The sequence below is a fragment of the Lissotriton vulgaris genome, chromosome 2_1 (genome assembly GCF_964263255.1).
Source record: "Lissotriton vulgaris chromosome 2_1, aLisVul1.2, whole genome shotgun sequence".
In the NCBI taxonomy this organism is placed as follows: Eukaryota; Metazoa; Chordata; class Amphibia; order Caudata; family Salamandridae; genus Lissotriton; species Lissotriton vulgaris.
In genome coordinates, this window is record NC_141687.1 from 1,962,607,623 (window position 1) to 1,962,634,354 (window position 26,732).

Sequence of the window (26,732 nt, forward strand, 5' to 3'; positions counted from 1 at the left end):
GGGCTTTAAGAGCGGGGGAGATATGATCAAATCGTTTAAGGTCACTAATGAGCCTAGCTGCCAGGTTAAGAACCAACTTGATAGGGGCGAGGTAGGCTTTTGGAGTTCCGGTGAGGATGGCGTTCCCATAGTCGATTTTTGACAGAACCAGTGATTGGACCACTACTTTAAAGTCATCAGCAGGAATGAAGGGTTTTATTTTCTTTAAGTGATAGAGTGTGTAGAGGGCGCTTTTGGCTGAGTTTTCTATGTGGGGGATAAGAGACAGCTTCATGTTAATGTTAAAACTGAGTGATTTAACAGAGTTGGATATGGTGAGAGAGTAGTTGAGAGCAGTAAGGTCTTAGATCCAGGATAGAATGGGGAGCGCGTTGTTCTTGGGGGAGAAGAGAATGATTTCGTTTTTTTGGGGTTGAGTTTGAGGTGGTTAAGGTGGAACCAGGATTGAATTTTACTCAAGGTATCATTGAGGTGAGGGATATCCGAGTGGGATTGAATTTTACAGTAAAGTTGGGTGTCATCAGCCTAATGGTGGTAGTTGATTCCTGCTTGTTTAAGGAGGAGGGTGAGGGGTTCCATGAAGAGATTAAATAAAGAGGGGGAGAGGATAGAGCCTTGAGGGACACCAAGGGACATGGGCATAGGTTTAGAGAGGAAATCCCGGATTCTAATTTGCTGCGTTCTGTGTTGTAAAAAGGAGGTGAACCATTAAAGTACTGAGCCATTGAGGCCAAAACAATCTTTAAGTGTGTTAAGTAGTGTTGAGTGATTTACAGTATCAAAAGCAGTGGAGAGATCAAGGAGAATGAGAAGGGAGGAATCGCCTTTGTCCAGGGCGTATTGGATGTCATCAATTATGTTAAGCATTGCTGTTTCTGTACTACAGCCCTTTCTGAAGCCTGATTGGTATGGGTCTAAAAGATTGAATGAATCAATGTGTTTATCAAGCTGTAACTGGGTGCATTTTTCAAGGGCTTTTGAGAGAATAGGAAGGTTAGAGATAGGATGAAGGTTATTTAGGTCATTGGAGTCACCAGTAGGGTTTTTGAGGATGGGAGTGATTTGTCCCAATTGGCAGGGACACAACCAGAGGCAAAGGAGGAGTTGATGATGGAGGTCCAGTGGGGGGTAATGATATATTTTAGTTCTTGGACAAGGTTTGATGGGAGAAGATCATTAGTGTGGGAAGATGGTTTTAGTCTGGAAATGACGTTTAGGACATCAAGTTCAGTGACCGGATGGAAGTTGTGCAAGGAAGCGTTATTTTCTAGTTCCAGTATGATGGTGTTGGGTTCAAGATTCGGGACGAGAAGAGGGAGAGATAAGGAGTCAAGAGGGAGAGTATAGGGTGAGGCAGAATTAGAGGAGGTGTCTAATGATGGTAATGGGTTAGGGGGGGAGTTAGGGCAAAGGATTGATCTATGTTGGAGATTTTTTCAACGAAGTAGTTGGCAATTTCCTCACATCTCTCAGTGGATGCGATCACCTTGGGGGAAGCAGAGGAAGTTTGGTTTTTCACAATGCTGAAAAGTTCCCTAGGTCTGTGTTTGGCCTGATCGAGTTGTGAGCGGAAGAATGATGTCTTGGCGTTGAGAATGTGTTTTTTGTAGTTGGATCTAGCGGATCTGAGGAGAGAGAAGTTAAGGGGGGGGGGTTTGTCGTCAAATGCGTTCCGTAGATCTGACTAAAATTACGGAATTCCAATAAGTAGAACTAGAGTTATACATTTTTAAAGAATAAACAGAAATATGGTGCTCAAAAGGATAAGGCGCTAAACTGAGGCTTTCTGGTTGTGCTAGACCCGGTTAAATCCCAAACTTCAGGCCAACCGCGAAGGGCACAGGTCGGACACAGGGAATAGTCTTGGCCCGCTGAAAAAGTATGTTGTTTGCGTTGACATTGTGGACGAGATGTGAGGAGCAGAGGAGGTAATGTGTTGTTGACTATCTACAGATTTAGGCAATGTTTCATTGTCCATCTATGGAGTGAAGGTGATGTGTCGGCTCTGAGCTGCGCAAAGTCAGAGAATGCTTTGGAAATGGTGTTGCTGCCTTGCGCAGTTAGCAATGCATTGAATCCGATCCTCGCAACAGCGGTGATGCATCCACAGCTGTAGACATGCGCTGGTTCTGAACTGCTGCATAGGGGACGATGCATGAAGTCTGCTGGAACAGCACTTTAATCTGCTTCCAGGGGCCCAAGACTGGATTGACACCAAATGACAGGGCAAACTCACAGATGGCATAGTCCCAGTGTCGAGGCAGGTGGGTTAGAAGTCTTTGATGTCCCTAAGACTTCAGAACAGGAGGCAAGCCAGAGAGCTCTTGGAGTCTTGGAGTCACTCTGGTTCTGATTTCAGGTGATGTGGGTCCAGTCCTTCTCACCCAGGCAAGGAGTGCATCAGGCAGCAGGTCAGACCAGCAACAAAACAGTTCTTCCAGAGCAGCAGTCCAGCAGAGTGGCAGTCATTGAGCAGCACATCAGACCTTCTACCTGGCGGAGTATCCACAGGTACAGAAGTGTAGTGGAGTAGTAGGGTCAGAAGTCCAGTACTTATACCCATTGGTGCCTTTGAAGTGACAGAGACTTCAAAGAAGGGCTGTGAAGTACACATAAGTCCTTCTTTCTGTGCTGCTCCAAACTCACTACAGGGGGCTTAGCAGTCCTTTGTGTGGGGACCGGACACAGCCTATTTAGGTGTAAGTGTGAGGCCATGCCCAGCTCAACCCTCCCATCCTGCCAAGGATGGTCAATCGTGGTTGGATGACCCATCAAGTCACACCAAAGCTCCCTTTGTGTGTGACTGTCTAGAGGGAATGCACAAAGCCCAGATGACACCCACCATAGACATGTATTGGAGACAGGCTGCAGGCACACAGGGCTTAGAGCAGAAAATGTTTATCTTTCTAAAAGAGGCATTTTTAAAATTCTAATGATATATTTGACTTATCCATTAAATAGGATTTATCATTATGGAGAAGTGTGGCTCACTGGTTAGAAGCGGCAGACCCTGATGCAGTGGTCTGACAAGGGACCGGGGTTCAAGTCCCGACGCGGCAGGGTCTTGGGCTCAATGTCCACGGACTCGATAATTCTCGCCTCGGTGCCTACTCTAATCATGGGTCCCACTCTGCAACTCTGGGCAAGAGCTTGCTTAATCTCCACAACGTCCCGAAAGCGCTGGGATGCCTGGCTTTACCTTGGGGGTGCCCAGTAGGGGGCATCTCACAGGGAAAGCCAGGCAGGGTTCCACAGCGGTATACAGCACCAGGATGCCTGAAAGGTGATAGTGTGCTTTACAAGTATACATACATTTACATTATAATTCCATCAGTACAAACAATACAGCTCTACCTCCTTCCAATTGGTAATTACAGCTTGTTAGATGTAACAAGGAATCCACAATGTTAAACTTTGGGAGGGGAAGGCCTCACAGTAGTGTAAAGTGAATTTGGGAGCTAGCAGATAGCGACCATAAAGCTCTTGTCACTGAGTTTAGTCTAGATTTCTTCTGCACGCCCCCTGACTATGCTAATGAAACTTTTTTAAATACATTAATCCTTACAAACAACTGTAGGAATATTACATGGGCTAATACTAACAATGATTAACATGCTAAGGCTAAAATCTATCAATCATTAGAGGTCCATTTTGAATTTTATGAATATTCCAACTCAAGCACTTCTAAATTTTCCTCTAAATATTCTGAGCTTTTCAAAACCCTTAAACATCTTTTCAGAAAACAATTTAGAAAGATACAAGTTAGGCCTACCGGGTGCCCTTGGTGCACTATAGCGTTCAGGGTTGCATAGGGGGGTTTGATTAAGACCGTCAGAGAGAGCTCCAAAATGAGCATCAAATCAGCCAGGAAGATCTATAAGACAACCATGACTAACTCCAAGAAAACATGGGATGAAGAGCAATGGGCCAAGATGCCCTCAGGAAGGGAGACCATAGTATCAACTTTTAAATCATTGCTGTTGGTAGTAGCTGTGGAATTACCACCCCAGATGTTTTTGTTCCAGCACACATATGGGTTGAACATTTTAAAACTTTATACAGAGAGAAGGATATCTTTAGCCCTGGTCCTTGCCCGAATGATGATGATGGAATGACTCAATTTTTGGTCTTCCCTTTTTTCTCTAATGTTCCCCCATTAGTATTTACACTAAAGCAAACTAAGGCTGCTTTCTCCCATATGAAGGAGGCATTAGCACCCAGACCTCATAGCATACCTGTGGTTTTATTCCATTCAGAGCCAGACATCTGGGTCCCCTATTTAAATATGTTAGGTAATGCTGTTGAAAAGTGGGAGGAAATCCCAGAGTCATTGTGTGGTGCCATAATTGTTCCGATTTATAAGAAGGGGGCAAATATACATCTTCAAATTACAGCCCAAACAGTCTTATTGACAACACACAGAAGATCTTCTGCAAGCAAGTTCGAACCCACCTGCATGAGTAGAGTCAGGAACATCATGTCTTGTCGCACCTTCTGATGCCTATGATGCCTATGTTCTGTGAGAACATAGGCATCACTGATCAGATTTTCCTCTTTATGACCATCTGCTGGAAGTATATTACTATCAAAAAAGATAGCTATAGCTTTCATGGACACGAGGGAGGGCTGCATTTTACCTGGTGCCCAGACACACACTCTGGGAGGTACTGGACCACATGGGATTGCCCCATAATCTCACTCCAAGTCAGATTACATACATATACATACACACAGGTCAGGTGGAATGACCAAGTTGATTTGTCTCATAGGATTCCTATTAAACAAGGGGTGAGGCAGGGCTGTGTTTTGGCCCACACATAGTTCTTCTTGTTTATGTACAGCGTGGTGGAAGCATTGTACAAATGCTAGCAAGATGCTCAAAAGATAGTAAGAGTCTGCAGCTCAGTACTGCTCTTTGCTGATGAACCTCTGTTACCTTCTATCAAAAAGGAGGGAAGAGGATTCAAGGTCCATTCAGTTCCCCTAGTTAGATACTGAATTAATCAAAAGGGAATGGACACTGGTGTCTACTAAACCTTCGGTTAGTCTTTGAGAACCCTCATAGACAGCCTGATTTAGTCGATGCGGTGTATCTTTTATCCGCCCCGTCAGGCGTCATGGCATATTCATAGGGTAGTCAAATAACGTGCGGTATGCCTGCCTCAACCGAGGCTACCTCTGGTCCAGGTAGAAGTGTCCAGAAATAATAGGAAAGGGAAAAATATAAAAAACAGTGTGTCACCAAAGAAGAATTTTTAATGAAAAGGTTGACACTGTTGTTAAAAAATTCGATATATATGTAATCGGGCAACTAGATTACCATATATCTATATATATATGGATGCGTCAATATATATATAGATATATGGTAATCTAGTTGCCCGATTACATATATATCGAATTTTTTAACAACAGTGTCAACCTTTTCATTAAAAATTCTTCTTTGGTGACACACTGTTTTTTATATTTTTCCCTTTCCCATTCTCAAAGACTAACCGAAGGTTTAGTAGACACCAGTGTCCATTCCCTTTTGATTAATTCAGAACCTCTGTTACCTTCACGTACCCCAATGGGTCTGTAGGAATTGTTAAATCATTTTGTGGGGTTCAGCAAGCACATGGGCCTGGAGATCAACACAGGGAAATCCAAGTTTATAGCCATAAACCTTCATCACACATTCAGGAATATAATGACTTCTAATGGTTTAAGTATTGACCAGTTTAGGAGCTTAGATTATTTGAGAGCTAGGCTCCCGGACAGGCTCACTTCAGATCTTCAGCTCTTAAAATGTAATTCCATACAATCCCATGGGTCAGCATCAATTGCTAGGAAACATAAAGCATTGACCAATAGGGCTGTATCCCAATCTGTCAAGGTTTACAGAGTCAAGTCAAGTCAAGTCATAGAATTTATATAGCGCACTACATACCCAGAGGGTCTCAAGGCGCTTAGGGAGGGGAGGAGGATTATTTGTCAAATATCCACGTTTTAAGTTGCTTTCTGAATGCTAGGTGGTTCTGGGTGAGGCGAAGGTAAGTGGGAAGTGAGTTCCATGTTTTAGCTGCCAGGTATGAGAAGGATCTACCTCCCATGGTGGTCTTGTTGATGCGAGGTACAGTGGCGAGGGCTTGGCTGGAAGGGGTGTAGGACAGTCGTGAGTTGAGGCATTCTGGTCCGATTTCGTAGAGTGCTTTGTGTGCGTGGGTTAGGAGTCGGAAAGTGATCCTCTTATTGACGGGTAGCTAGTGGAGGTTTTTCAGGTGACCAGAGATGTGTTCGTTACGCGGGATGTCTAATATGATCCTGGCTGAGGCGTTTTGGATTCGTTGGAGTTTTTTCTGGAGTTTAGCGGTAGTACCTGCGTAGAGGGTGTTTCCGTAGTCCAGTCGGCTCGTGACCAGAGCGTGGGTGACTGTTTTCCTGGTTTTGGTGGGGATCCAGCGAAATGTTTTTTTGAGCATGCGAAAAATGTTGAAGCAGGATGAGGAGACGGCGCTGACTTGTCTGTTCATTGAAAGTGAAGAATCCAGGATAACGCCTAGGTTCCGTGCGTGGTCTGTCGGGATGGGTGCTTTTCCAAGGGCTTCCGGCCACCAAGAGTCGTCCCATGCAGAGGGGGATGTACCCAGGATGAGGACTTCTGTTTTATCTGAGTTCAGTTTCAGACGGCTGTGTTTCATCCATTCGGCAACTTCTTTCATTCCTTCGTGTAGGTTAGTTTTGGCGGTGCTAGGGTCATTGGTGAGTGAAAGGATCAGTTGGGTGTCGTCGGCGTAGGAGATGATGTTGAGGTTATGTTGGCGGGCGATGGCCGCGAGGGGGCTCATGTATACGTTGAAGAGGGTGGGACTGAGTGAGGATCCTTGTGGAACGCCACAGATGACTTCAGTGGCCTCGGACTTGAATGGCGGAAGGCGGACTCTCTGGGTTCTTCCGGTGAGGAACGAGGTGATCCATTCAAGTGCTTTTCCTTGTATTCCGATGTTTCTGAGGCGTTGTAAAAGGGTGCTGTGGCAGACTGTGTCGAAGGCTGCCGAGAGGTCGAGGAGGATGAGGGCGACTGTGTCTCCATTGTCCAGTAGAGTTCGAATGTCGTCTGTTGCTGCGATGAGGGCGGTCTCAGTGCTGTGTTTGGCTCGGAAGCCGGACTGTGAGGAGTCGAGGGATTTGTTGGCTTCGAGGAAAGCGGCGAGCTGGTTGTTGACAGCTTTCTCGATGACTTTGGCCGGGAATGGAAGGAGCGAGATGGGGCGGTAATTTTTTAGTTCGGTGGGGTCCACTGTGGGTTTTTTCAGAAGGGCGCTGAGTTCAGCGTGTTTCCAGCTTTCCGGGAAGGTGGCGGAGTTGAAGGAGCAGTTGATGACGTCTCGGAGGTGCGGTGCTATGACGGAGTCTGCTTTGTTGAAGATGTGGTGAGGACATGGGTCTGTGGGGGATCCTGAGTGGATGGAGTTCATCAGGCGGATGGTGTCCTCAGTGGAGATTGGGTTCCAGTCGTTAAGGGTGTTCAAGGGGGGGTGAATGTTCAGCATATGGTTGGGTGGGTTGGTCTCCGGGTTGATTGTCGAAGCTGTTGTGGATGTCTGCAATTTTGTTGTGGAAGAATGAAGCTAGGGCGAGAGCGAGAGCAGTGGCTCTCCGAGGGGAATTGCTTGAAGCAGAAATATGGGGCTCTGTGGACATTTCGCAATTCAACATCACAGAAAATAAATTTGGAAGATTCCTTTTGAATGCCCCAGTCAGTGTACTACTAATACAGGTAAGGTAAGATCTGAACCTGAAGCTAGTTGTTGAGCAAGCCACCCTACTTAATGAACTCAGGGGCACGGACGTTAGACAGAAGATGGTGAGTGAGGAACACATTTCTAAAATTTAAGTTGCAGTTTTAAAAGTTTAGAATTATTTTTGTGTTTTTGAATAATACGGTGCTGTCAGATAAATGGACCGCAATTTGTAATGTGTATCTAAAGGATTTATTTTACCCATGCACATGTACTTTGATCTTCTAACAATCTGAGGGAAAGGGAGGCCTGGTGGCCTTTTTTGGACGTGCCTGTCTGATCCCTGCTGTACTAGTAGTCCGCCTTCAGTGCTTACCACCTTGTTGTGCTCATCTCTGATGTCGCTATAGTTGTTGAGCAAGCCACCCTACTTAATGGAGGCAAGGATGTGAATGTGCTGCACAAGGGTGCAGCAGGCATGCCAAAGGCAAGTCTGCCTGTGCCTGTCCGAGCCTAGATTGTGTTGAGTGCATGCCTACCTGGCTGTTTAGCAAGGGCAGGCCTTCAAGCCACGAGGTGAGGATCACATTTACCCACTATGAACCCTTTATCTTTTTTTGAGACACTTCAGGAGACATGTCCGACCTGTAGTGTCATAGTCATTAATGTTTGCCCTTTTGAAAGGGGTATAGATTGTGAAGATTCACAGTGTGAGGGCAGGGTAAAAGTCTTACCAAAGTTCTCTATCATTAAATGCATTCTTGTGAATACTAGGTCTTTGATTAAACACCATTTAGAATTTTCTGAGTTTCTGGTGGTACACCAGGCAGATCTAGCTTTTATTACGCAATCTGGGTCGACTACACCACAGGCCCTTACCTTATCACAGCTGTCCCTACCGAGTTTTCTATCTTTCATTTAAATAGAAGTAAAAACAAGGGTGGAGGACTGGCAGTTGTTTACTGTGACCATCTCCTGGCCAGGTTCTACCCAGCCTCAGTGGATGGGCTCGAAGTGATGATTTTTAATATTTAGCTTACTAAGACTCAATCATTCAATGGACTCCTTATCTGCCGCCCACTCGGACCTAGAATGGCCTTTTCTGATAAAATTAGCTAACTCTGGCAGCATCAATTCTTGAATCAGTCTTCTCAGTATTGGAACATTTTTATATCCATCTGGAAAATAAGCTGCAGTCATCAGTGATGTCACTGACCATGGCATGAGTGATGTAATATGTGATGTCATAATCAGAGCATTTTGGGGACATATGTTATAGTTAGCTCAGGTAACTGTAACTGCTGAATTTCATTGGTTTTATATGAGTGAAATCTGACCCTAACAATAACATCCCTCCAACCTTTGCTTTGTTTCAGTGAATTTCTAACGTTGTTTAAATTGTATTTCCTAACTATAAAGTCCATGTAACCTTTGGTTACTCCTGAGAATTTCTAAGGTTTTTAAAAATGTATTTCCCAACTGCAAACACGCCTTCTGGTGCACTACTGGCTGGGGGATGAAATCCCCTTGGCTGATGAACGTCGTTGGGGGCCAAGAACCCCTATTGCTGCTACAAGTAAGTCTCCAACAGTGGGATTGCTGAGAGCTCTTCGGCGGCCCAGCCCCCTTTCTCAGCCACTATGTAAACACACCTTCCTGTCACTCTACTGGTGGGGGATGAACCCCATCTTGGCTGCTTAGGGTCGCTGAGGGTCAAGAACCCATATATTTGCCCCAATTACGTCCCCAACAGCAGGATTGCTGGTACCTCATTGGAGGCCCGCCCACTTTTTAAACTACTCTGCAAACGCGCCTCCTGACACACTACTGGTTGGGGGATGAAGTACCCTTAGCTGCTGAGGACCTACTGTTGCCACACATACGTCCACCCCAGTGAGATTTTTTTTTATTTCTATTTTGCCTCTTTCTGCTCATTGCTGATCTAGATTCCTCCTCTTTGTGCTCCTTTCTGACCTTTAGTCTGTCTCTTTCTGCTTGTTTCTCACGTTTATTTTGCCTCTTTCTGCACGTTGCTGACCTTTTGCCTCTTTCTGCTCCTTTCTGATCTATATTTTGCCACTTTCCGCTCATTTCTGTCCTGTAATCTGTCTCTTTCTGCTCATGTCTATCCATTATTTTGCCCATTTCTGCTCATTGCTGACCTTCAGTCTACCTCATTCTGCTTGTTTTTCAACTTTATCATATCTCATTCTGCTCATTGCTGACCTTTATTCTGCCTCTTTCTGCTTGTTTCTGACCCTTCCTCTGCCTCTTTGCTTTCATATCTGACCTTTTGTTGCCTCTTTCTCATTGTTTTCCCTGTGGAACCGTGGGGGGAGCCTCAATGCCCCTGCAGTCCCTGCTAGCTCCCAGCCTCTTGCAGGAGGCAGCATAGCTCTTGCATGCTTGGAGCTGCTGAAAATGCAGCTCCCTGCATGTGGGAGCAGTGTTTTAATCTGTTGGTCTGCATGCATATTTGCGTGCAGGGAAAAAGATGAAAACTCTGCTGCCTGTCTGCTAGCCCGAGCTGCTAGATAGCTCCAGATTGCAGAAAGCGGAGTTATGTTTGCTTTTGATTGGTGAGAGCTGTCAGCTCCCAACAAGCAAAAGCAAACAGCTAACGCTAGAGGGTAGGCAACTCAGGAGGTGGTTGGAGCAGTACCTGAGGGTGGCAATCCCCAGGGCAATCCATGGCTCCACAAGAGGGCCCAATTGCAGTAGTTAGCCCAAGGAGGTGGGGGTCCCTGGGGCAGCAAGGGAGCCGGGGCTGTGGGTGGCCGTTCAGGCCCCACATTAATTTTGTGTTTACATTAAAAGCAATGCCCTGGGGAGGTGATGGTCCCCAGGTCTGGGAGGGGGCAAAGCAGGCCCCCTAAATAACTTTAGCGTCATCTGCCCTGGGGGGGTGGTGGTCGCCAAGGCATGGGCTTCCATGTGGGCACCACCACATACATTAAAAGCAGTCTTAGAGGTGGGGCCCGAAGCACCTCTCTCCTTTTTATAATTCCTCATGCCTGTGGGACGTGGCCCACCTGGGGGCAAAACATGGGGGCAAAACATTACAGAAGCACAGGAGCTCATGCTTCTTTTTCATAATTTTTAGGCGAGAGCCGCAGATCCACCGCGACTTCTTCCCGAAACATTTTAAAAGCTTTTTGCCCCAGGCTGGTTCCTTGCAGGAACCCCATTAGGAGGCCAAGCGGATCTGGGCATTCCTGCCCTGTCACACAAAAAGATGATGGATGAAATGTTGAACATTGTCAAACATTCACCCCGAGTCACAGATTTGGGTTTAATCCATTGTTATTTTGCTCACAACATCATTCCAGTTTGGACTCAGCCATATGCACATCAGTCTTGAACTTGTACCCCATAAGAACAGTCCAGGTCCTCCCTGGACCAAAAAAAAAGCATCCTGGGACTGGTTCAGGGGCATCACATCTCATCAGCCAGGCTAGCTTGAATCCGGTGGCGAAGCGAGCACAGGATCCACGTCTGAGCATACTCTTCCCACTTAGAGTGAAAAAGTAACACAAAAAGATGATGATCAGAATGCTGAACATTGTCAAACATTCACACCTAGTCACAGATATGGGTTTAATCCATCATTATTTTTCTCACCATGCCATTCCAGTACTAGCCCAGCCATATGCAAAACAGGCTTGACCGTGTAGCCCATGGGACCAGCCAGCAAAAACTTCCAGGCCAGGTCCTCCCTGGACCATAAAACAAGCATCCTGGGACCAGTTTCAGGACATCACCCCTCATCAATCAGGCTACCTTCAACCCGGTTATAAAGAGAGCATTGGACCCACGTCCTGGCACACTACAGGTTGGGGATGAAGTCCCCTTGGGCCCATAGGGTCCTCGGGGCCAACAAGCCCTCGTGGTACCCACACAGTGGGATTACTTTGGATGCTATGCCCCCTCTCTGCACCATTCTGAAAACACCTCCTGGTGCACTGCTGGTTGGGCGATGAAGTCCCCTTGGATGCTGATGGTCCTTGGGGGCCAACAAGTGCGCCTATTAACCTCCAGTAAGGGCCACACCGCCTTATTGCTGAGAGGACTTTGGCGGCCATGCCCCGTGCCTCCTGGCACACTGCTGGTTAGGGTATGAAGTCCCCTTTGCTCCAAAGGATCCTTCGGGTCCCTCCTGTCACCTTCAGTTAGTCCCACACAGCGGGACAGCTGAGAGGTATTCAGAGGCCACGCCCCCTTTCTCCACCACTCTGCAAGCGCGCCTCCTGGCACACTGCTGGCTGGGGGATGAAGTCCCCTTGTCTCCAAATAGTCCTTGGGGCCAACTACCCCTATTGTTCCTCCAGTAAGTCCCACAGACACACACCTTTTGTACACTGCTCTGCAAACGCACCTCTTGGCGCACTACTGTTTGGGAGATGAAGTTACCTTGGCTGCCTAGGGACCTTGGGGGCCCTCTTTTTAACTCCAGTAAGTCCCTTGCAGCAGGATTCCTGACAGCTGGCTGGAGGTACCGCCCCCTTTCTCCACCACTCTGCAAACATGACTACTAGTTAAAAAAAGATAGAAATTCACTTAAAAAACAAAAGGTTACACAGATGTTATATCTAGGAAATAGAATTTGAAAAAAATTAAAAATTCACTGAAAAAACAAATGATACAGGGTTGTAATAGTTAGGCTCAGATTTCCCTTGTAAAAAAACAGTTACATTTTGGCAGTTATCGTTACCTGAGCTAACTATAGCGAACGCCCCCTCAATGCTCTGCTTATTACGTCACTCCTGATACGGTCAGTTATATTACTGATGAAATCACTGATGACATCATCCAGTGAGTGTGAGTGTTCTCTAAAAGATAATGAGTGTTAAACATATATACTAAGGTACAACAAAAGTTAAAATAGTATACTTTCTGTGCTACTAATGAGTGATAGTATTTCCAACATATTATGTGAGTGGCTGTGTGACTGTGTGTATCTGCGTATGAGTGAATTGTTTTTACATGTTGGAAATGTCAGTTGGGGCATTTTTTGCTTATTAGGTGGTAGATACTAAGTTTTCTAGTACATGTTTGCTGCTATTTCTCCTGCACCCAAGTGCCTTTGTGGAGAAGTACCAACATGTTTAAAAGAGCTTGTGAAATGCCCCATCGAGCCAGCTTCCCCCACAGCCTTTTCCTGTCAACATTGTCGAAAGCAGCACTGAAATTAATAAAGCAGTGATGTGGTTGAAGGTTTGCGGTCTTTGCTGCAGCCATAAGTAGGGAAATTGACATGATGTTTGTTGTTGAGTCAAGCATTTTGTGAAATCTCGACTGATTTATTGGTATTATCGAATTTTCATCTATCCAGGCTGTAAATTACTCCAGCATAGTGCCCACAATTTATTTTGCCTCATTCTTAATCAATGCCACCAGACGATAATTTCCTGGTAAGGCGTTTTCTTAGCTTTTGCAGATCTGTGTGTCAATGTGTGTGTGCCTTTATGGGTGAGTGAGTGGCTGAGTGGGTGAGTGAGTGGCTGTGTGAGTGACTATTTTCTTTTCCTGGGTTGGAGATCTCTATCAATAGGTGACAAGTTGCTTGCAGTAACTTTCAGGCGCAGTGCGTCCATAGGGGTGTGGGGGCGTAGCCCCCCCTGCCGCAGCCGCCCGCAGGAGACGCCGTGGGAGAACTGACAATGCATGCCAGTCAGCATGACGTCGGACCACCCACCCCCTTCAGAGACTGAAGGGGGTGGGCAGTCTGGAGTCATGTCGATTGACATGATTGTCACCAGACACCAGGGCAAAAGGGAGGCAGCAACACATGTGCGCATGAGTGGGGACGGAGGGTGAATTTTGTGCCCGCGCATGCGCACTTGTGTTTCCGCTTTTTTGCGCATGCCCATTAGGAGCCCCCCTTTTTGTAAATATTTTTGTCCACCCTAAGCGTGGAAGGGTATTCTCAGATGTGAGACCCTTGCTCATTGCACCATCAGAATTCAAGCAAACCGGGCCGAAGACGGCTGTAATGCCAGAAACCGGTCCCCGGGAGCTTGTTTCCTTCCCAGTGTAAGAATTGGCTTCTGTAGTTTGGTTTGTCCTGTTCCCATCATGCACTGGGACAGGAACAGACTAATTTGCATACAGCCAGGTTCTGAAACTGGGATGGTGCAGTGAGCTAAAAAACGGTGTTGGATCTAGCCCTGATCTTTTGACTGGGTGAGAGCTTTCAGCTTAATTCAGAGACTCTGTCCCTCACCACCCCTTTTTGTAAATATTTTTGTCCACCCTAAGCGTGGAAGGGTATTCTCAGATGTGAGACCCTTGCTCATTGCACCATCAGGATTCAAGCAAACCGGGCCGAAGACGGCTGTAATGCCAGAAACCGGTCCCCGGGAGCTTGTTTCCTTCCCAGTGTAAGAATTGGCTTCTGTAGTTTGGTTTGTCCTGTTCCCATCATGCACTGGGACAGGAACAGACTAATTTGCATACAGCCAGGTTCTGAAACTGGGATGGTGCAGTGAGCTAAAAAACGGTGTTGGATCTAGCCCTGATCTTTTGACTGGGTGAGAGCTTTCAGCTTAATTCAGAGACTCTGTCCCTCACCACCCCTTTTTGTAAATATTTTTGTCCACCCTAAGCGTGGAAGGGTATTCTCAGATGTGAGACCCTTGCTCATTGCACCATCAGGATTCAAGCAAACCGGGCCGAAGACGGCTGTAATGCCAGAAACCGGTCCCCGGGAGCTTGTTTCCTTCCCAGTGTAAGAATTGGCTTCTGTAGTTTGGTTTGTCCTGTTCCCATCATGCACTGGGACAGGAACAGACTAATTTGCATACAGCCAGGTTCTGAAACTGGGATGGTGCAGTGAGCTAAAAAACGGTGTTGGATCTAGCCCTGATCTTTTGACTGGGTGAGAGCTTTCAGCTTAATTCAGAGACTCTGTCCCTCACCACCCCTTTTTGTAAACATTAGGAGCCTTTCGGCATCCTAATGGGCGTGCTGCGGGCGCAGAGTAACCTGTGCCCCTGCAGTGCCAGGATTGGCTGCAAGGGGCTGCCAGTGGCATTCGACGACGTGAAGGCGCCAAGGGGTCGAGGAGCAGAGAAGGTGCGGACCCGGACCAGCGGTGATGTAAGTTTTATTATATATTTAATCCCCCCCCCTGCCTCGCGACTGATGTACAGGGCTTTTATACATCATGGGTTTTCAACTCCAAATGACTACCGCAAGCATGTTTGTTCACAGAGCGCTTCATGCTGCTACGTGTTGTTATGTGACCTTCAGCAAGGTATTTTTACATAATGCCAGGTAACTGGTGATCATGTAAAGCGCTTCAATGCTTTCTTCGGGCCGAATTAGCGCTATATAAAACTGTAAAAAAAATAAATAGCATGATTTCATTTAGTGTTACGAAATGTTTTTGATTTACTTCCACCGAACAGTGTAATGGGAAAAACCTTTCCACATGCTCGCCGTAGGAACTCAAACTTTCACGCCTCACCACTTTCAAATGTCACCAGCCGCCCCTGGTAACTTTACACCTGCACATTCTGTTGTAGGAGCCTACACCCCTGATTTGAGGGAGTGGAGACATGTAAGTCTATATCTAAATGTAATCTACAGTTTGAAATAGTGGGTAGCAAAAGAGTGGAGATTCACAACTAGGTGGAGGTGTAGATCTACATGTGAATAAACATGCACATGAAAATGTACCTTTATGAAATGGATTCATAGTTTCTGTGCCAGTGAATAACGTTACACATGTTGTACAAGTGTTTCTCTGCATGCTTAGGCTTTTCCATCTCAATATTTTGTTATATTGTTTGAGCTGTTTATGCTGAAGGAGGAGCTAACATCATACAACGTCAGTCTCCAAAATATGTATATTGCATAGAGTTATGCATTTAATGTCATATGTCATAGACTTCACAGTCCAACCAAGCTGGCTTAGATCTACTCTTACTAGGATTCAGTATTTCTGTGCATTATTAAGCATATGATAAATAAGCTCTTTTCTGCAGAGACATGTATACATTATATGTTTCACTGCAGGAAGAAGGCGACACCTCTTTCATGTTTTCATTGACTTAAGTTGTGTTTTTTATGTTCATTTAGACCAATCTTTAATTTTCAGGGTAAAACAATTATTTACCCTGCAGTTCATGGATAAGAAGCAGCACTGGGGACAATGGTGTCTTTACAAGTGCTCACCACTGTAAAATTCAGGGCAGAGTCTGGAAGGCTTCACAGTCAGGTGCTATGAACAGATCAACTGATTCTACTCCACTCATTCAGATGTTAAGATTGTAATGCACTGAGGTAGCTAAACACAAGGCTATATCCTGATCAATATTTTCAAGCATTCATTTTAGATATTAGCGTTGAATTCCCAAAGCAGATCACAATATCGTGCAGGTAGGTGCTAATAACTCTGCTGGGCAGTACGTGAAATGTATTTTTTACTAAATCGGGTCTCATTACTAACACTGCACAGGTCTTAATCAATTCCATTGCAAATGCACCCATCTCATTGAGGTCTAATGCTATTAACACCCAAATGTTGGAGTGATTCCTGCCAGAACTGATTGCTTCATTTATGAACATTGTGTTTCATTTATGAACATTGTGTATTTTTAACAATCATTAGATTAATGGGACCAGGTTTTCCGGAGCATAATAATTATGTGTTGGGTTAAATACACAGAGGTTTTACCATTTCTCCATGTGGTGGCGTAGACTGGCTCCATTCCATAAAATGACAGACTAATTAGCACCACCAGTTTGGGAAATTATGGGAATGTTCAACCTGTAGATAAACTGTGAGGGATTCCTCATGAGACACGCCACCATCATCCTCCCCATAGTATTCTACACCATATGCTATGCTTACTGTCACAAAACGTGAAATATATTCCTTTGGTGCCTAGGCAGATTCCCCGTCACCCCCCCCCCCCCCCCATCCCTACTCCAGTAGTATAGAAACCGCTCAGATGGTCCTCAGTCATCAAATACACGTCTCTCGCTTAGTGGGGGAGATGGACAAGGAGTACAGTCAGCTGGATTGGCGGCGGTGTAATGTGACTTCAAACAATTGGTCTGCAACCAGGATTACATTTATTAATACATCTATACATCATAATACATGGTCTGGAGATTAGCTCTGAATCACTGAAAGATTTCATGTAGATGAGATGAGGCTGTGGTTGCACAAATAAATCAAATGTTGGTGCTTCATAATTAAATATCTCAAAAGCTTTAGAGGCGATTCCTGGCAGTTGTGGAATGGTGTTCAACAGATTGTATATAAAATAATGGATTATATAGGGGCATTCCTATTGCTCTTCGAAATAGACTTGGTATGCCGGTAATTTGGTGAGATCTTATCAGCTCAACATATGTTCGTAATATAACCTACAGCAATAGTGCTCAGCACGCTCGGTCTTCAATTCCCTGTTAGCAGGGGGTCACTTCTATCATCACCAGGGCCCTTATTTATGAGGCCTAGCGTCAGTTTTGCCCCGCCAGTGCGTCACTTTTTTGTGACGCACCAGCGGCGTACAAAATGCGCCTTGTTGCGCCATATTTAAAAAGTGACGCATCTAGGTTGTGTCAAAATCTTGCACCTGCCTCACAGCAGGCGTAAGACTGACGCAAGCCCTTTCACATGGGGCTTTCCCCGTGTGAAAGGACGCATTGCTGGAGTTGCGTCACTTTTGTGACACACTCCAGCAATGCGTCACTTTTGCGCTTACAGATGCGTTAGAAATACTGACGTATCTGTAAGTCATTGCGAAATGATGCGTCATACATTAAATATGACGCATCATTGGTGTCGCAAGGAGTGCGCAGTGAAAAGTGATGCATCGCTGTTTTCACGCAGCGATGCGTCACTTTTCATAAATGAGGCCCCAAATCTTTTGAATTAATGGGTACTTTAAAGTTCGGCCTGCTGATTTATAACATGGTAGAGTTTGAATACTCTTGATACTCTCTGCATAGTGATGGGGTCCTCGCCCTCCATCAGATGGCTCTTCACCAGACAGTGACATCATCGCACTGACATGTTATGTTATGTTATGTTATTTGCATTTTAATGCGCACAGCTGCTCCAGCGAAGGAGCGTCCTGGCGCAGGGAAAGGTAAACACAACACAACACTAAATCCAGTAACAAAAAGCAGAAGCATTAAGAACAGGGAACAGTTAAAACAGGAAGGTTTTCAAAGCCCTACGAAAGGATATTAAATCATTCAAGAGGCGGATTTCCAAAGGGAGCGCATTCCAGAGGGTTGCAGCTTTCACGCGGAAGGAGCGACCCCCCATCCGACTAAGTCTAAAACGGGGGGTCTATGTCGTACATGCAGGCCAGAGGGAGAGAGGGAGAGAGGGTCAAGTGCTCTAGTCTCAATTTCCTCTTCTTGCTGAGAGGTCGGTGTGGCAGCTCCATTATGACTGGCAAGCTGTACAGCAAGAACAGCAGGAACGAGGGAAACACAATGCAAGCGTTGATACTACTATGAAGAGCTTGCGAGCAAGAGGGAAGTTCTGGTCCATGGCTCTGGTCTCCCCCAGCTCCTCTTCCGAGATGTTGGCGCAGTTTAGCATCTCCTGGCAGCATACCCATGAATAGTAATCTATGGAGCAAGTAGTGTGCAGAACTGTCGAGTAGAAAACAGATGCTGCATTGTTGCGCAGCTTCAATCGTGGCAAGAGGAAGACGTGGTCTGAAGTTTCTGTTGTCCTTACTCCTTCCTGCTGAGCAATATGCAGGGCTGTAAGTGGGCCGGGACTTGCCGGTGCTCAGCACTGGCAGTTCTAAAAAGCAGGTGCTGAGACTGATCCCTATCAGGCTCTCTATTTTTGCCCTCAACCTCAGTGAACAGATAAATCTTAACTCTGAGGCGGTACCAACCTATATTGCCTTTGATGTAACTTCCAAGAGACTTATAGTTCTTTCACAGTCTCATTGCGGAATGGATTTGAAGCATTTTCAATATTATATACAACAAAGCCATAGTTGTTTCGTCTTCATCTTATATCTGGCTGCAATGATATAAACAGCAAAACGCCAGACCGGTGGCACACTTTGCTAAGCACCAGGCGGGCAACACCCATTGGACTAACGGGGCTACAGCCTACCCTCCCTCCCCCCCCCCCAACACCACCCCCCCGTCGGGTGTGTCAGCCTGGGCTGACACAGCTTTGCGGGCTGGCGACCATCTAATTGCAGCTGCACATGAGTACTTAACAGGTCTTTAAAAGACCATTTACTTGTAAATTAGGCTTTTGTTGTGTTTTCTCCCATTCTTACAGCCACTCTGTCGATGGTTGGAAGAATTAGCCCCCTCCGAAATATTTGCCAGCCCCCCGCCCCCCTGAAATTTGGCTCTAGTTGCCCGCCTGCTAAGCACAGATTTTTAGTTTAGGAGTGTTTAAAGCCACGCCCTTAATTACATCAGCCACGCCCCTTTAAGAGGCCCTCCAGTTTTTTCATCCTACTTGAAGCCCTGGCGATATACAAAGTCTAGCATCTCCTGACAGCCCAAGTATTACAGGTAACATGTAGCTTACCTGCAATGTAGTGTGGTAACTGCATACTTAGGAAGCACACTCTCTTCTGGACAATTACAATTTTACAAGTATGAAAGGTAAGAGAGATACAGGAAATTCGGGAAAATGTTGACAGTATTATTTTGGAATATATCTGATATGTTAAGTCAGCTACCAATGCATATTTATGCTTGTTCCTCCAGTTTTAATGAGAAAGTAAACTGACCTACAAAAGGTTGACATACAGGTAAGCCCAGTTGCAATGCACGTGGCACAAATATACTAGGAACGTGAAAAGCAAATTACACACCCCTGCAGCAGGTGTAACATAAGTTTGGATTGGTTCACAATTTAAAATAGGTTGTAGTAACAGAGGCAAGGGAGAAGAGGAATCCCTTACCTTAACAATCTTAGAATGTGTGCTTTGAAACAACAGAATTGAGCCTAACAAAACCCTCTTTAGTCCCACTCACGCCTTCAGGGTCACAAGCAAGACCAGGTTTTCAACTGTGTCGAATGTCACCGGAGCTTCAACCAATCCAGGAGGCACAGTTTACCTATTCAGTATGGAGGACATCATTCATAACCTAGAGAGCGACCTTCTCAGCGCCACTGCCCAACCAGAACCTCAACTAATCATATATGAGACGAGATGTGATAGAATAGCTGATAGAGAATCAATCCCTGACCAGTTTATTCAAGAGCAGGAGTGCTAAAAGTGACCACAATTCAGCAATAACCTCCAAACCCAAAGAGGGCTTTTAACAAAAAAAGCATTGGGATCTATTCACAAATACAAAACAGAAAAGTGCAAGTGTAGGTTTATGCCACTGCCTGCGCGTTTTTTAAAATAATTTTCTGCCAAATAACAAACAATCTCAGAAGTACACCTGGAAAGGTGCAGCAGGTGCAGGTTTTCAAGCGTACTCCAGGGAATGTTGTAAGGTTGTACACTGTAAAGAGTTCTCCAGGCCCTAAGATAAAGACAAATTAGAATTTAAAATTTCGAGCTCCCTGTGGTGCTGCAGGGACCTTATAGTGGCCAGACTTTACCTCTGCTCACACTGCCTCCTGATCATCAGGCCCGGAATTTGCTCCCAGGAATACCAGTGTGGGTGACTCGTAATGAAGCACTAGGACTCGTATATAGCACCAAATTCTGATCCAGAAATCTGAAACTTGATCTTTAAAAAACTGAAGTACAATGCACTTTGATTTGAGAACTAGTCTTTTTTTCAGTGGCAACCAGTAATAATTTCCAATCAATTTCCAGTCTTCAATCGCTTGCCTTATTTTGTAAGGCCTTAAAAACCTGGCTGTTTATCTTCAGCCAGCTTCTTCTTATTTCTCTCCTCTCCACAGACTAACTGCTATTAGCACCTTGATGCCCTTTGGCATTTGTGACGCTTTATAAATATTTATCATTCATTCATTCAAAGCATATTTTTGTGTATGGCCAGTTTTTGCAAAAGGGCATTCAATTGTTATTGAATACACAGCCAATGAATCCAGAAGGAATGTCACTCATGCACTCATAACCAGCAGACTGGACTACAGAAATGCCCTCCATACCAGAATAAACAAATCTCTACTCCTCAAACTCCAGACGTTCCAGAACAAAGCAGCTAGTCTTGTCCTCGGCATCCCACACCAACACTATATCACTCAAGACCAACGAGAACTCCACTAGCTCCGTGTCGAAAAGAGAATGACCTTCAAGCCTACATGCCTACAAATCCCTCCACAACATTGAACCCCAATACCTCAACGAAAGAATCTCGTACGCACCCAAGAGAATCCTCAGATTCACCGATCTGGAACTAGCCGAAATCCCACGAATCTGAAGAGTCAGAGCGGGGGTCGAGCCTTCTCTTACATCACAGTCAAAGCCTGGAACGAACACCCACTCAGCATCAGCCAAACCCCCACTCTGCAAGTTTTCGGAAAGAGGCACAAGACCTGGCTCTTCAGATGAGATGAAGCTGTGCGAACCCCCACCTCCTCAGTGCCATGAGACCCTCGAGGGTGAGTAGTGTGCTCCACAAATGCCTGATTGATTGATTGAATGTGAAGAAGCATCTGTCATGAGAGGAACTTTGCATATACAGTCAGGAGTTCTAATTGTTTGAGACAAATATATCCACAAGTTAAAGTAACACACATTCTGTTGCCGAACTATGAACTTTGTAGAGTTTTTCCTGTGAAATAATCAGAAAGGAGACTGCTCACCTTGCCAAATTAAATGCATCATCAATGATCTGTGCTCGGTTAATCAGTGGAATCGCCTGCAAAAATCAAATGCGTACAGTTGTAAGACTGAGAAATGTTAGGGTGTGTAGAAAGATACTATATCCTTTCCGTATAATACTAAAGACATCAATAAAATCTTACAACCGTTGCAGCCTGTTGTTAGGTGTGTCATCTGATTTAGTTACACTTTTTATTGAAGTCAAAAAGTGTCACTTGTCATTATTACCACTTCAGAGATGTATTATAAACTACGGAACTAATGTCCGACGTATTTTAGTGTGCATCAAATAATCATAATATTATATTGCACCGGGCAGTTTCCAAGTTAGTACTGTCATTTCCCAAGGGTGTGGTGTTGTGGCACTTTGTACTCCTGGCTTTCCAGCATTCAAGACTCATCGCAAGAGATGGGAGTTGGTCAGAACTCGAATACTGCTGATATAGTAATCACACAATACATTCAACACACAGTCACAGAGAGCCCTATCTCACAAACAGGAAAGATATTTATTTACAGTATGAGAAGGCAAGACAATTAAAATAAGCTTAAAAGGAAAAGGAAAAGCCTCTGGTGTCATCTGGTGCTACTCTAGCACGTGTTCAATTAGCTACTGTGCTTTATTTAAGAATAAAATAATTGAGCAATGTTGTCCTATGGAGAGAGAATGCTAAGTATTAAGCAGATACTACTTCAATTTGAGCCTCTTCATTTTACTATAGATTGAATGTCCCACTGTTAATGCCCAAGGAAGATAGAGGTCAGACAGGAGAGGAAAGAAAGGACCTGATTTATATATTGGCAGAGAGGGTACGCTGGTGCAACGGAATTCCTTTTTTGCCAATATAGTGGTCTGCCCAGCGCATTTACATGAAGAAAGCTAGAGCGGTCGACCTTGAAGCTGGGGAACTGAGCTCGAGTCTCAGCAATGACGCAAGGGGGCCATGGGTGGCTCGATAGCTATAACTTGCGTTGCATCGCTCTTGGGCCCTATTGCCTGGTGCAAGGGCAACGCAACGCATTAATAAATATGGCCACAAATGTGCTCTGTTAGAGGTGTCTATAAGTGTAAAGAGAAGGGCACCACCTGTGGTAAACCATCGCTAACAAGAATTGAAAAGGCCAGTAGGTCTCCTTTTATTTCTAAAGAAGACATTTACATGCCCTTGAAAAGCTACAGCCTGCACTTTCCTGATTCAAGTAGTAGTGTCTAAACCAATGCTAGAAGTGCCTGAATTCAGACCAAGTCATTGCAGGTAACCTTATATGGGGCTGTTACTCAAGGTCCTTTGAAACAGACACAAGCATTTTCTTTATCAAGCTAAAGTACCTTAGACTATTTCTAGAGGGCCCACAAGTCAGAAACAAGTTCCCTTTGGAGAAGGCACCTACTAGAGACGTGTTACCTTACACCATTATTAGATGTTCCTGTAGTCAAAAACAAGTGCTTGCTGCTACTGTCTGTTCAATCTTCAGCCTGCACAAAAAGTTTCAAAGGTTTCCACAACTTTACCATTAATCTCAGGATACCAGAGATGCCCTTCAGTGCCCCCTTTGATGAAAGTGGAAAGAAATAATGGCGAAAAATGTTAACTGTGAATTTATTCTATTTTGGAGTATAGCAGATCAAAGAGGGGGTGTGCCTTAAACATATTTACTTTTGCTATAAGTCTAATGAATTCAGATTTTTTTCTATGTTTTATATAAGCATCTCAATGCTAGGTTAAGGTTAAGCCTATCAGTGTATCTCTTTTATGTTTCGGAAGAAGTTGCCTTAATATTTATAAGAAATAGTAGTAGCTTGTATGTGCAAACAACCTTCATGCAATATAGCCCCTTTGATGTTTCCTGGAATGTGCATGGCATCACCCGTCAGGATGAAGGAAACAAATAATGAGAGGCAGGATTAAACTGGGAGGGGGCATATGAGGTAGGCAAGGCAGGCATGACTGGAGGGGATGCTAGAGTCAAGGCAGGGATGATGGGGAAGCAAGGAGGAAGGGATGAATGGTATGGTGATGGAGTGCTAAGGAGGTGGTAGTGAATGAGAGAGAGACATGATTCCTTACTGGGAGTGATTGGCCCTGAGGAGTGAAAATGATGGAGTGAGGTGATAAAAAGAGTGAAACCTGGGAGACACGAGGAGAATAGGCTCCACGAAGCTCAGCCCTATCAGCAAAACCTCATGGGAGCAGCAATAAGGGAAACAACCTTCCACAAAAAGAACTGGAATGCCTGGCCAAGCAATGGTAACCCTAGAAAACTAAATAGGAGCTAAAGGCTGAAGGGAGCGGACACAAAGCCCACTCTTTATGTACTACTTCTTATATGTACATTATAAAGTATTGGTAACATTAGGTATACAAACAGATAATGCTGCTATCAGTGAGACCTAAAAAGGAAACCACTAGGGATGTGACAATAGCACATGCAATGTAAATTTACAAGCAGTAAAGTATGTTGAAACTGTAGACCTTTCTCAATACTTAGCATGTGTAATCTATAAATTGTGGTCAGTATACTTGCTTAGGAATAGTCAAAAGTCCTTTTGTCAGCATGTGAAATAGATATAATCCTTTACATCTAAACATTTTTACCGCTATTTGTCTATCCTTTGTGAATGAGTCTATTGTGGATACTATAAACTTACAGTGCGGTTATTGTCTAGCTGCTCCAGAAGCTTTCGCCAATTCTCCTGGTCATAGTTAACCCTGTAATATCCAACTGCATTGATGTTGACTAATAACCAATCATTGCCCGTCACTTTTAAATCCGGAATTGTATCTAGTAGAAAATAAAAGAAAATGTATCAGTGCTCATAGAAATGTTGCAGTCCAGTAAGAGCACATTAGAAATATACCCACAATAAACATGATCTTCCTCTTTAGCCTAAACAAACACCAATATGGTGGACAATAAGCTTTATTTTTTAGGAAAACGTAATAAATCTTTGAAGCTGTACTTCTTAACAGCCACCTTTCCTTGTAGAAGTAATGCATAACTTAATTAGCTGCTAGGGCTTTCAGCTTGGCATTTTAAAGACATTTCATTAAAAGAATGTCTTAATTATGAGGTTATTGAGAGGTGGTCATAAGAACAGCTAAATATAGAATGTTGTGCTACTGATTAATAGCTAAAATCCAAAGCTACACTAAAGCAAAAAAAAAGAGAGGATAAAGAAGACACACAAACAATGGGCATAAAACACACACCTCACAGGCAACACAAATCCCCTCAAATACACAACACAACACCATAGTGTAACTTATGGAATGTATATTCACATATTTCAATTGTAAACCAACACACAGTCGAATTATGAAAAAAAACAAAATCAATTAAATAAATGCAACACATATCCCACACACAAAATCCCATCATACACACACTACTACATTATAACCGATGGAACTCAAATTTTCATTAACAGATATCGACTATTACAGGTGTTCATGAACACTTAAAGGACAACACACAAACATACAAAATAGAGGCAACACAAAACCACAGTTGAATATAAAGAATTGAAATGTGTACCTCAGCACTTTGCACCATTGCTTGTGTTGATGAATACTCTACGGAAAACACACCCACACACCTCATCCCCCAAACACTCACCTTAACATCCACACCCCACCTACACACCCTATAAACACACACATTGACACACTAACACATAGTACAGATTAGAAACACCCCACATCCGTGGCAAATCCCCTTGTACACAGAACACCACATTGGAATTTATTACATTCAAATTTGCCCATGAAAGTTTTTACTGTCATATCTGGTCATGAACACCTAAAGAAAAACTCACTAATAATCTACATAGAACAATCACTTAAAGTAAACCTGATTTTAATCTATGTTTGAAAACAATATACTACAATACTCACAATGAATACTCAACACACATGTGAGTTTTATTAATAGTAACAAAAATATCAAAGATGTTAGCCACTAAAGACACACAAAACATTACACTAAATTTGTTATAAAAATCAACCATTTTTAAACTAGCATTAATCAATGATTGGGTAAAACATGGTATATGAGCTATAATAGAATACTGCTCAAGTGACGTATTTACAGTATAGAGTACTTTATACTAGATAATTTAAATTATTTGTCTTGTGACCTCATGCCTTTGTCACCTGTTATGTAGTAAAGATATCAAATTTATTTGAAAGTATTTGTGAACATGCAAAATGTATATAAAAATAATGAAGCATTAAAAAAAATGCTCTGAAAAATATATGCTATAATTAAATATATCACGGGCTACAGTTTGAACCCTACCTAAGCAGAAACCACTATCTCTGTCAGGGTGAAATACAAGCAAACCTCAAATTAACCTATTCTTAACCCTTTGGTTGCCTCAGAAAGCAGTCAGGCTTAACTTAGAGGCAATGTGTAAAGAAATTCTTTATGAAGCACTTCAAACAGTAATAAAATAAAAACACAACACAACAAAAATACTACACCAATTTAGAAACGTAGACAAAGATTTAATAAATGATTTGACACCAAAACAACAATAAGTCCAATGAGTAGAACCAGAGATGTGCACTTTTAAAGATTTAAGTGAAAATATTGCCTAGCAGTGCAAAGCGCCAACTGTGGTTATCTGGTCGTGCCAGACCACAATAAAGTCACAAGCTCAGGCCTACTGAAATGGAGCATGGGCCAGCTACAAGGACACGGATTTAAAATCCTGGATTCAGACATATTGCGGATGCATCTCGCAGAAGAGGCGATATGAGGTCTAAGTGTGGAGACATGTAGCACAGTGAGGTGCTGAGGTGCCGATGCGATGCCCTGCATGGAGATACATGTAAAAACAATAGTTGATGGACAGAATGCAGAACAATGTCATACATTCATCCCAGTACAGAGATATGGGCCTAAATCCATCGTTTTTTTTGCACTCCCCACCACCCCAGTTCAGACATGGCCATATGCAAATCAGCCTTGACACTGTGCCTCATGGGAACAGTACAGCCCGAACTGCCAAGCCATGTCTTTCCTGGACCGGAATCAAGCCTCCTAGGACTGGTTTCTGGCTATCAGCCGTCTTCAGCCAGGATAGCTTGACTCCAGTGGTGTGGAGAGCATGGGACTCACGTCTGAGCATACCCATCCCACTCAGGGTGACAAATGCAAAAACAACAGTTGATGGACAGAATGCAGAACAATGTCATACATTCACCCCAGTATAGAGATCTGGGCCTAAATCCATCGTTTTTTG

General features: G+C 44.2%; 1 protein-coding gene across 2 annotated transcripts in view; it reads right to left on the bottom strand.

Annotated features, from left to right (window-relative positions):
* Nucleotides 1-26,732, bottom strand: part of LOC147733566 (aminopeptidase Ey-like) — a 259,251-nt gene that overhangs the window by 79,519 nt on the left and 153,000 nt on the right. For both annotated transcript variants that reach the window (XM_086958152.1, XM_086958153.1), the window contains exons 12-13: nt 24,135-24,268; nt 21,466-21,521 (exon numbers count right to left, since the gene is read on the bottom strand). In XM_086958152.1, the coding sequence (XP_086814278.1) occupies nt 21,466-21,521; nt 24,135-24,268 (190 nt within the window). The remainder of the gene's footprint in view (nt 1-21,465; nt 21,522-24,134; nt 24,269-26,732) is intronic.